This window comes from Pistacia vera, unplaced genomic scaffold, assembly GCF_008641045.1.
Source record: "Pistacia vera cultivar Batoury unplaced genomic scaffold, PisVer_v2 Contig487, whole genome shotgun sequence".
Taxonomy (NCBI): domain Eukaryota; kingdom Viridiplantae; phylum Streptophyta; class Magnoliopsida; order Sapindales; family Anacardiaceae; genus Pistacia; species Pistacia vera.
In genome coordinates, this window is record NW_022196320.1 from 274,181 (window position 1) to 286,223 (window position 12,043).

The 12,043-nt window shown below is 36.1% G+C and overlaps 2 protein-coding genes across 2 annotated transcripts; both read right to left on the bottom strand.

The window, feature by feature from the left end:
- Positions 1-54: 54 nt before the first annotated feature.
- Positions 55-3,252, bottom strand: LOC116147031 (putative callose synthase 6). Its single transcript, XM_031432460.1, has 4 exons — positions 2,885-3,252; positions 1,734-1,846; positions 239-351; positions 55-157 (listed from the first exon to the last, which is right to left on the bottom strand). Exons 1-4 carry the CDS (start codon positions 3,039-3,041, stop codon positions 55-57), a joined length of 486 nt encoding a protein of 161 aa, XP_031288320.1. The 5' UTR covers positions 3,042-3,252.
- A 4,279-nt stretch (positions 3,253-7,531) lies between these two features.
- On the bottom strand, positions 7,532-11,950 carry LOC116104853 (dihydrolipoyllysine-residue acetyltransferase component 5 of pyruvate dehydrogenase complex, chloroplastic). Its single transcript, XM_031391280.1, has 6 exons — positions 10,873-11,950; positions 10,053-10,244; positions 9,854-9,941; positions 8,309-8,379; positions 8,103-8,186; positions 7,532-8,005 (listed from the first exon to the last, which is right to left on the bottom strand). Exons 1-6 carry the CDS (start codon positions 11,764-11,766, stop codon positions 7,901-7,903), a joined length of 1,434 nt encoding a protein of 477 aa, XP_031247140.1. The 5' UTR covers positions 11,767-11,950; the 3' UTR covers positions 7,532-7,900.
- Positions 11,951-12,043: the final 93 nt, after the last annotated feature.

The following is a 12,043-nucleotide window of genomic DNA, read 5'->3' on the forward strand; positions in this document are numbered from 1 at the left end:
TAGAACTTCCAGATGCAACCATGCACTTTTAAAAAAATTATCACAGTACTGATGTTATACAAATCGAACCTTATCATCAATTTTTGCAGAAGGCACCACAGTTTTCACCACATCATACAATATTGTCGCAATCTGCCAAATTTTGGCCATCTCATCCCTTCAATATTAAGCAAAAACCAAAAAGAATAAGACAATAAATACTAAATTGGCAAGTCAATAATTCAAAGTCAACCCTTACAGCTTTTTGGTATGTGCAACTTTATTGATATAGTTCTCACAGAAAATCTGATAATACAACTGGATTTCTCTTGGATCGTTTCTTGCAAGCTGGCGTATTGTCTCCTCTTCTTCCTGTAACCAAGAAAAATTTAGGATGTTCTAAATTATTTTTTGGAATTGAGATACATTGCTACATTACAGTTTCAATATTGAGCCTGGAAAGTAATAAGATGTGGCAAAAACTATTAGTCACTTAGTTCATGAAGCATAAGCTTAGAGAATGAATAAGATAACAATCAATGGTAGAGATAATCAAAAGCTGTTATGAAGCATTCAAAGTGGAGATTGGAAATTCAAGATCAAGACATGCACACTTTTTTAGGATTGATTTGCATAAATACTTTGTAAAGCTAACCGTTTGCATGTTTGTAATATTGATTTTAACTTTGTAAAGCTCAAGTCTTGTATATTTAATTTCAAAATTGCCAAATGCTTTTGGAATAGGATGGAAAATGACTTAGATTTAATTTTCTAAAATCCTTAAGTGACCAACATTTGTCTCGCCATCCATTTGCATCATTCATTTGGGACCCAAGGGCTTGCATTTTTACAAGCAAACATTGGGATTTTCATTTCTAGGCATTCAAATGTCCGCCAGTACATGACAATCCACATGATTCTCCAACAGGTTACTCATGACAATTTTAAGTGTAAAGGCTAGTTTTGCCACATCACACTCAGATGTCGATCTATGACATACGCGGACATTCATATGTTTCCATATTTTTGAAAAACTTTCAATCAACAAGTTTTTCGGGTTTCTCCAATAAATCCTTCTCTAGCTCCTTTTTTTTTTTTTTTTTTTACTTTCACAACCTTAGAATTTGTTATAGTCATTTCAAAAAGTGCTTAGGCAAAGGCTTTAGCTTCAATATGGTTAGTACTTTTTTTTTTTTTTTTTCCTAATGCTAGGAAACAAAGTTACTATACTAGAGTAATTTGTTAATATTTCAACTTTACTCTTAGTTAAGCTAATTTCTTGTAAGTTTTGTTTCGAGTGAGAGAGGTTGGGCTAATATTTGTGCATCTACTCATCGAGAAAGATTTTGGATTTTTTAATTTTCTATTGACCACTTAGGATACCTTAAGAGTAGATTATACTGGCCTACACTTGTCTAAGAGACATTTGTAAATCAACTGGGTTGAGGTGTGGGCATATCAGCTTGTTGGGGTCTAATTGCTATTTGAAATTCAATTTGGTTATCAAGGTTCAATCAATACCCAAAGGCCAATTGCCGGTTTTGGGTTTGAAGATTGAAGATAGAGAAAATTTTCACAGGGGAAGTTAAAGGAGTTGACATAAGTGGGTTTTCTAAACTACTATAAATATATATCAACAATCATAAAAATCATTTAGACAATAAATCAAGCATGGAAAAATAACATAAATTCCCCAAAGAAAGACTATTATTCAATGAAGAAAGAAAAGAACAATCATAAAAACCACTGGTAACTTTTAGGTGGACCTTCTCAAGTCTATGCAACAGTTTTGTCTTAAATTGTCGAGCACCACGTCGACCTGATGTTGGATCCATACTATGAGCCTTTTCAAATGCATGGAAGCGGCCTAGTAGAAAGAAATACAGTGAGATCAAAGTAAAGCAAATTACCCACCAACAACAAGAAGCATGCTTCTAGTACACTTGTCATAGACAATTAATAGCAATTATAGTCTATAAAAAGACTTGTTTGTTTTTTCAACTTTTAAGTCTGAATATAACTTAAGTCATTCAAACATGTGATGGTGTTTGCTTTTTGACTTAATAGTGACTTTTTAGATAAAATATCATTGCAGGACACGTAAAATCCAATACTTATCAGGCATTAGACTTCTTCAAAGCAATAAAAGAGGAAATAATAACAAACAATTATATCAACAAAGAGCTTTTCAGAAAAAGTAGTAATTTCTGGGATGCTTTTATTCAAATAGTGAGTTTTGTAGTTTAATGTCTATATATAGGGTGAGCCGATATGCATTCTCGACACCCATGTCAATTACACTCACCACTCTTAAAATTTTGACATTTATATTTTTTTTATTTCATATATCTTCATAAATTTAATATAGGTAGTGCTTATGTCAATTAAAAGTACAATAAAAACCAAAAGATTCGTTGATAGGAGTTTAAAATAAAAAACTAAAGTAATTTTAAACTTGAGTAATGCTATGCGTACTAATGGATTTTACTAACCAGTGTACTAAATTAAAGCATAGTACGGGTACCACACGCATAGTACGGATACTATGTGTGATTTTAACAAAGGTTAGTACACTGGTTAGTAAAATCCGTTAGCACGCAAAGTATTATTCTTTAAACTTTTAGTGTTGTCCACTTAAAAAAAAATACATAAAAACATTTTATACGTGCAAACAGACACACCCATTTATAAGTGAATAAGTTAACTCTTGGCATTGATTGGATTTCCCTAATTTTTTTTTAAATTGTAGATTGCTCATAGATATTGCTGAACATGAGATAGATTTGCAGCAACACAATGAAAGAAATTCTTAAAAAATGTTTTACCCAACATTTGCACTTAAATACACACAAACAGATAAATCTCTGTAAACTGATATTTAAAGAAGAAAAGAAAAAGAACTAACAGAGATAAGCAACTCTAGGGTTTTCTTCTTGGATACAATTAGCCGCACGAAGAATGGGAGCAATCTCAGCCAAGGACGAGGGCACAAGCTCACTGTCCATCATCAGTGAGCTGTCTTCAATCTGCAGGCGCACCGACTTCTTCCGTTTTCGATTCATCTTCGTCGACCGCGTCAGGACTTCACCGGAACTCGCAACGACTCGGACCACTCGGACAGAGTGGAAACTGCACTCAGCGTGAGCGGGTTGGTGTCAGTGTTGTTTGTGTTTGGTTTTGGTTGGTGAAGAGTGAGCATGGCTGGTTGTATATAAGTGATGGAGATATGCTTTGAGTGTGAGATAGAGCAAAGCAATTGCTCTGAGAAGAAGGAAGGAACAGATTTGGGGAATTTCAGAAAGAGCTTCCTTTTGAAAGGAGCCGTTGAGCTGTTTGGGGTGACCCGGTGAGAGGACAGTAGATTGACTAGAATACCCCTTAGATTTTATTCCTCATTTGTAGTATATGGATATTTTCGTCATTCCATAAGTGTAAAGCTGTTAGATGATATTCCAATTCAAAATTTATCTTTATTTATTGATGCCACCAATATAAGATTGGAATCTCAAATTTAAAGATTGAATTACTTGCGAAATCAAAATATAAAGTTAGGGATTTAGAAATGTATTACTTTATTTAGCAATTTCTCCTTAACTATAGAACCACGAGATAAGTAAAATAATTTATCAAATTAACTACCGAATAATCATAGATTGAGATACAAAGCCACAATGAAATAAGTACAATAACTTGTCAAATTTAAGGGATGGCATTTTAACTTGTACGAATTGGAGTGTCCAGATTGACCTGTAAAATATGGGTGGTTAAAAACCCGGAAATCTAGGGAACAAATGCGGGGTGAGTGTAGATCTTTGCACTCGATCAAAATGCAGGTCAGGTGCAGTTTTAGTGTCCCACAACCTGCGCGCGCGGGCCAAATTAAATGTTAAGAAATCACTATCACTAAGTTGGTGTATAAGGTTTAAGATTGAGTTGATGACTTTTTCCCACCAAAAAAAACATAATGATACTTTCCCACCCTTAGACTTTTAAAATACCGCTTTAGTACGCAAATATTATGTTTATCTCTGGTTTAGCTAGAAAATACAGTGATTTTCATTATAAAGACGAAAATATCCTTCTCTCACCACTGACATTGGGGAAAAGAGAGAATGACGAACAGTGAAATGAGAACAGCGAACAGTTTGCAATTGGCAAATCAACCTTCGATCTTGCTTAATTTCATCAATCAAACACACCCCAAATTTATCATTCAAACGAGACCTTAGGAAGAGGACGGCGACGATCGGCAAGCAAATGGAGTCTAGCTTGTTAGGAATTTTGGAAAGGGGAGGATAAGGATTCTGGTGGTAGTTTCATGGTGGATTTCCAACACTGGAAACGATCGGAAATCGGCCTGGAAGTTGAAAGATCGCACGATGCACGACTGGCAATCAGCGAGTCAGGGATGGTGGTGGAGGTAAGGATTTTGTAGAGTGGGCTGTGGGGAGTGTGATGGTGGTTTCTGGGGGGATTTCTGGTAAAGAAATCGATTAGAAATCTAGCTTGAAGATTCAGCCGTGTGAATGGAGGTGGTGGTAGGAAATGGTGACTGATGACAACAAATGGAGGCTTGGACTTTGTAAAAGAGGTGATGGGGATTCTTTGGGTGATCTCGGAAATGATTTTGAACACTAGGATCGGTCAAAAAAAGGTAAAAATTATCGGCTACGACACTGCTAACAAGCATTGTCCCCCTTTTCTTTTCTTCTTCTTTGGCAGTCAAAATGTTTATTAGCCATTTTGCTTTCACTTATAACGGACTTTTGACCATTTTGCATTTCCTCACAACAAAAATTACTAACAAAATTATGCTTTGAGTATTAAAGTAGTATTTTAAAAGTATGAGAGTAGGAAAGTGTTATAAAACCCTTTTTTTTTTTTTTTTTTTTTTTTGGGTGACTTTTAATATTCAACAAGTGACCATCTTTAAATTTAGAACGGTAAGTTAAAGTGAAATAAGATAAGTTACCAAATTACTGTCATAAAGTTTAAGATTGGACAAAAGGTACCCTCCTTAATTATCAAAGGATGGATTTAACTTGTCAAATTAATTGCGTTGTAGGGGACAAAGTTTGGGATTAATTATCACTTGATTTAGCAATCCCCTTTACTATAAGGATGAGGTAAATAAAATATTTCATAAATGCAAAGTATCAACCATTTATCAACGGTATCAATAAAATTTTACCCTACTTATTTTATTATNGGTATCTTATATTACTTGACAACCAAACGTGGTAATCAAGTAATATAAGATGACATTACCCCAGTAATGTCACTTAACCCCGAACCAAACTGACTCATAAGGTTCAAGATTGAGTCGATGACTTTTTCCCACCAAAAAAATTTTAATGACATTTTTCCACCCTTAGACTTTTAAAATATCATTTTAATATCTAAATGTTATGTTTATCTCTGGTTTTGATGGAAAATATAGTGATTTTCATTGTGAAGACGAAAATACCCTTCTCTTACCGTCGACATTGGGGAAAAGAGAGAATGATGAACAGTGAAATGAGAACAACTAATAGCTTGCAATTGGCAAATCAACCTCCAATCTTGCTTAATTTCATCAATCAAACACACCCCAAATTTATCATGCAACCGAGATCTTAAGAAGAGGACGGCGACGATCAACAAGCAAATGGAGTCTAGGCTGTTAGGAATTTTGGAGAGGGGAGGATGGGGATTCTAGTGATAGTTTTAGGGTGGATTTCCAACACTGGAAACGATCGAATTGGCCTGGAAGTTAAAAGGTCGCACGATGCACGACTGGCAATCAACGAGTGAGGGACAATGGTAGAGGTAAGGGTTTTGTAGAGCGGGTTGTGGGGAGTGTGATGGTGGTGTCTAGGAGGATTTCTGGCAAAGAAATTGATCGGAAATCCGGCTTGAAGAGTTAGCCATGCGAATGGAGGTGGTGTGGGAAATTGTGAGTGATGACGACAAATGGAAGCTTGGACTTTGTAAAAAAAGGTGATGGAGATTCTTTGGGTGATCTTAGAAGTGATTTTGAACGCTAGGATCGATTGGAAAATGGTAAAAATTGTTGGCTACGACACTACTAACAAGCATTGTCCCCCTTTTCTTTTCTTCTTCTTCGACAATCAAAATGTTTATTAACCATTTTACCTTCACTTATAAGGGATTTTTGACTATTTTGCATTTTCTCACAACAAAAATTACTAACAAAATTGTGCTTTAAGTATTAAAGTAGTATTTAAAAGTCTTAGAGTAAAAAAGTGTCATCAAACTTTTTTTTTTTTTTTTTTTACAATTCACATATAAATCCATCAATTATAACATCAAACCAAGCTCAGTTTTTTTTCTGTGAGAAAAAGTCGTTAACTCGTTTAAGATTCAACTAAAGGGACCTCTTTAAATTTAGAATGGTCAGGTAAAGTGAAATAAGATAAGTTACCAAATTACTGTCATAAAGTTTAAGATTGGACAAAAGTTACCCTCCTTAATTATCAAATGATGGATTTAACTTGTCAAATCAATTGCGTTGTAGGGGACAAAGTTTGGGATTAATTATCACTTGATTTAGCAATCCCCTTTACTATAAGGATGAGGTAAATAAAATATTTCATAAATGCAAAGTATCAACCATTTATCAACGGTATCAATAAAATTTTACCCTACGTTTCGCACACTCTTTTTCCAGTATCTTATTCTATTATCTTATCCTAAAAAACAAGAAATACATTTGTTTTAACATTCTTCAAAATCTAATCATATTTTATTCAACTCAAAACATTAATAATTACCTTTCTCAATAAAAGTTTTAAAATTAGCAAAAACACTCCCACCCATCCAAGCCACTATCACTTGCCAGTAGCCACTGCCGTTGTCGTAACGATGCATGATTGACTGGATCTAGTCGGTTTGTTCTTTTTTGGCCAAATATCTTGACCGTCAATGACAAATTGCTAGATTTGTGAATTTGGCCAGAAAATGTCAGATTGACACACCGACCAGATCTAATCAATTGTGCACCAACCCGACAACTTCCGACCACCGTTCGATGATGGTGGCCAACTGCCGACAATAGTTGGGTGGGAGGAGTTTTTTTTTTTTTTTTGTTAATTTATAAAGTTTTATTGTGAGGAGTGTTTAATTAAATTAACAAGTTTAGGAAGTTAAAAATAATCTAAATATTTTCTAAAAATGTATCAAAAACATTCTCGACATCCTATCGTGTTTTCCAAAAATACAATTCAAATAGAATACTATTGTAAAAAACTAAACAAACGGAGCCAATTTTCACATCTCGATTCTTAGGATATCGCGAGGCACATATACTTTATAAACATCTTACCAATTACATAATATTTCATTGACAATTAACCAACGACTACATAATTTTACATCAGATTACATAATCCTAAAATCAAATTTATGAGAACAAATGCTATGGGGTTAAACCATAAAGCACTGTTACTGGAGGAGAGCGCAGAAATTTAGATATCGAAATTATTATGAATGCTTCAAGTGTAGTCAAATTGCAGGCAGAATTTTATTCAATCCATTCATTAACTAACCTTGATGAACAATAAATCCAAAAACTTGACAAGTATATTAATGCTTCACCTAGTTGATGAAGAAGATTTGACAACAATTGACAGCCTAAATTTAATAACACAACAGAACCAAGAGTTGATGGTATCAAAGTGAAAAAAAAATTTCAACACTGTTAATAAATGAAAATAAGAAATAAGCATGGCACTTCAAAATCTCCTCTTGTTCTTTTTAGGGTTTTGAACACAGTGATTAGATCCCACAATTTTCAGTATATGATTCTACACCATCAAGATCGCGTATCAATGACCAGAAAAAATGAGCATTGGGAACATACATGGAGGAAGATATCCAACAATTGAAAAGGGAAGAACTCATTTGTGATGGAGATGTTCAACTAGAATGTAAGATCTTTGGGATCCTCGATAATCTTTGCCAGGGTTTGCAAGAATTGAGCAAGATCAGCGCCGTATATTACACGATGATCAGCTGTGACATTTACCTGTATAAATTGCAAGTTTGAATGGTAAGAATCTCTGCATTGATTTTGAATCAAGAAATAACCATTTCAAAAACATCATGACAAAACTGTTTGTTACCTGCATCTGGTTCTTCATGCCGATCCTACCATCCTTGGTTGCGACAACGGTGGGCTCAGACGCTCCAACAGCCATTATCGCACCCTGCATAAACAAATTCCAGAAAATACGTTGTCATGTAAGTCAATCCATACAAAATTTACCCGCCTCTTGCAGAGAATCTGGCAGATTGGGACATATTCACACTTGAATAGAAAAATACTTACTGTTCCAGGTGGTAGAATGGCATCAAAGCGATCCACGCCAAACATTCCAAGGTTAGAAAGAGTGAAAGTTCCTGTAAAGAAAGCCAATAATAATAATGAGCAGATATTACTCAGGTAAAAAGTCAAGTATAGCCCTACCCTAATTTCATGTCGGGCCACACCCAAAGAAAGGACATGGAAATATAAAATCACCAAACTAAAACAGTGGATAACTTAATGATACTAAAACTCTTAAACTACCATGATCTAAGAACATACATCTCAGGAAGCAGCTAGAAAAGAAAGCAGTATTTTCATTTATAATTAGTTGAAGCATCATTATGAGGTATAAACTTATGGCACCAGAGCCAGACAAAATTTCCAGGCAGCAGAGAGTATAATCCCAAGGCTCTCTTCTGCCTTTGCTTGTAACAGAAAAAAAGACTGCTATAAATCCAGGTGTGCGAAATCTAACATCCAAATGATTATATGAACAAAATGAAATGGGAAACCCAGGGATCTTGGACCAAAAAATATCAATTAAAACATAGAGCAACAATAAAAAATCAAAAACAGCAGACATGAGATCTTTGCTGTTCAATGCAGCATATTAATTGAAAAGAGAATAAAGGCATAATAAATCTACGAGTTACCCGAGCATTGATGACTATAATCAACTTAAACACAATTCCTAACCCACCAGCCCCCTTCCAGAAACAAAGAAATAAAATACAATTGCAACATTCAAGGTAAAGAGGTTAGGCTACATTTTGCTGACTGCCAATAACTACAACATGGCACAAATTCCAATCACATGACTCCAATTATTTACATAGCCAAGTATCTATAGGAACTAACAAAACATACAAGAGATTTCAGGGGTCAAAAGAAACATCGTCTATCTATACATCATTTCTGTTTGTAGAAAAGTGTGATCAATTACCATGGGAGTATGTGTTAAAGAAGGCCAAATTATAATTCTATAATCATTAGCTACTTAAATTGGATGCCTTGGGCAGGGCTATATGTACCTAAGCCTAAACAAGATTCAGTAAATTTGATTAATGTTGGTTGATCTTAAGGCACAATACAATACCTGGTGTACAACCCTCATAGAAATGCCTATACATAATTACTTATGAAAGAGAAAAATGTTTGAAGAAAAGTCTGAAGACAAAGTATGAACACCAAAAACATTAAAAACTTGTCAGCAAGTTATCAGAACACCCTGCTTTCCACCTTTCTTATAAGACAACATTAACAACCCAAAATGTTCTTCGGCAAGGAAACCATGCACATAACATAAATACTGTAACTTCTTACATCTTTTCTGTCTGCATGACTAATAAGTAGCAAGCAAAACTTGGAAAAATAAACAAATCAGTACAAATTAGGGGGCTTAAATCAGTCAATCTTTGTTATCTTCATAAAAAGTTGCATCATAGATTGCATTTCAACCTAGGAAATTGGAAACATTCTAATGAATTCAATGGCATGATTATGAATACAAAAACTTCACATACAAATATTTTACAATCATATTCATGAAGGAATTTATTTGCTTACCTGTATTGTATTCATGAGGTTGCAGCTGCTTGGCACGGGCCTTATCAACTAACTCTTTCCACTTTCTCGACAATGTGTAAATGTCAGCCTAAAGGATACATTATGAGACTTGTCAAAATTCAGCAGCAAACTCTTTCCACGAGAGGAATGAAAATAAAAGAAACACTAACAAGGCAGAAAATAAGTAAATTAAAACAACCTTATCAGCATCTTGAAGCACTGGCGTAATCAAGCCGCCATCTATAGCCACAGCAACAGCAATGTTGATGCTACTATTATACGTAAAGCTATTACCATCTCTACAACTAGAATTCACAACAGGATGTTTAACCAATGCAAGTGCTGTCGCCTTTGCAAGCAATGCTGTCATTGTCACTCCCTTGGACTTGATCTACAAAAATAAATACAACCGAATTAATAATTCAGAGATACACAAAATCACCAATGTCAGCAACAAGAACAATATTTCATTACATAACCCTGATCATCAGAAAAAAATTCAACATATACACAATTCGAGTGAAAGAACCTTCCTCCAGAGAAGAACATTCTAAACTTAAAGAGTAAACATCATTTACATCCATCTTCGAATTGCAAATCCCTATGATCCAGAGTCTAATCACAGGCAGACAATTTCGAAAATTGGTCTTCCAACCAATTTCAAAATTAAGGGGGTTTCTCTATATTTCAAAGCCAAACCTACAAAGAAATTCCTAAAACTAATTACAGCAAGAAACTAATACCGATTCATCAATTACCCTGATTTATCAAAAACAAAACTTCAACATATACACAATTCTTGGAGCCAAAGTAAACTTTCTTCAGATAATATCACTCTAAACATTTTTAAAACTAAAGAGTAAACTTCATTCACATCCCTATAAACCGCAGTCTAATTTATTTTACGGAACTTGAGAGGGGATTTCTTATGATAAATTTTCTCTTATACTAATTATAGCAATAAACTAATGCCAATTCATCAATAATAGCTAAAGAAAGAAAAATATAAAAATTGTTACCTTCTTGTACAAAGCATCAAGAGCATCAGTAGTAATAGTGTAACCAACTCTAAAAGTAGGAACACTCAAACTCTCCACCATGTTCCTACTCACAGCACCCTGCATTGTCGTGAATGGCACCACACTTCCCAATGCAATCCCTGCCGCCGCAGCTGCTGTCTTAGCGGCCGCCCCACCAGAAGGAGAAGCAGCCACCGGAGTGGCAGCCTCAGCTGCAGCCGCCTCGACATCCTTAGCCACAATCCTCCCCAATGGCCCAGTCCCCACCACTCTCCCTAACTCAACCTTCAACTCCTTCGCTAGCTTCTTCGCGTACGGAGACGCCACTATCCTCTTCCCTTCCTCCGACGCCGGATGCACACTCGATCCCAACACCTTCAGCTCCTTCTCCGCCGCTGGCGGCCCCACCTTTTCAACAATCTTTTCCACTTCCGCTTTTGGCTCCTTCACTTCAGCACTCGGCGCCGCCTCAATCGACCCACCACCCGAAGAAGCAGCTTTAGCCAGAGCCTCCGCGATTTCCTCCTCAGTCTCGGCCAACAAAGCAATAGCGGACCCCACAGCCGCAACCCCACCTTCCTCCACCATAATCTTAGCAAGAAACCCATCATAGAACGTCTCGACATCCATGTCAGCCTTATCAGACTCGACGACGACAACACTCTCGCCCTTGGAGAGCTTATCCCCTTCGGACTTGACCCAGGAGACGATCTTGCCTTCAGTCATAGTAGAACTGAGAGCCGGCATGAAGATTTCGCGGATCTTGGCGCTGATTCGGGTCCTCCTTGCGGGTCTGGACAGGTGGAGGAGGCGGTTCTGGGAGTGGGTGGTGGGGCGGAGACAAGGGGAGGAGGAAGTGGAGGGAAGAAATGTGGATTGAAGAAGGTGAGGCATTGCTGTTCGAGATGGGCGATGAGTCCAAGAGTGTGAAAGAGTGTTTTGGAGAAGAAGAAGAAGAGGGAAGAGAAATGTGAGGGGATTTATATTTGAAAAAGAGAAGAGAAGGAGAGGAGTGCTGAGTTTTGGTTAACGTTGTTGTTGCTGTCTAGAGTGTATCGAAACATGGGCGGAGGTTTCAACTACCTTACCGGTGAATGTGATGAATGCTTTTGTATTTTATTTTATTTCTGAAATTTGGGGTATTTTTTTTTTAATAATGTGATAAAAATAA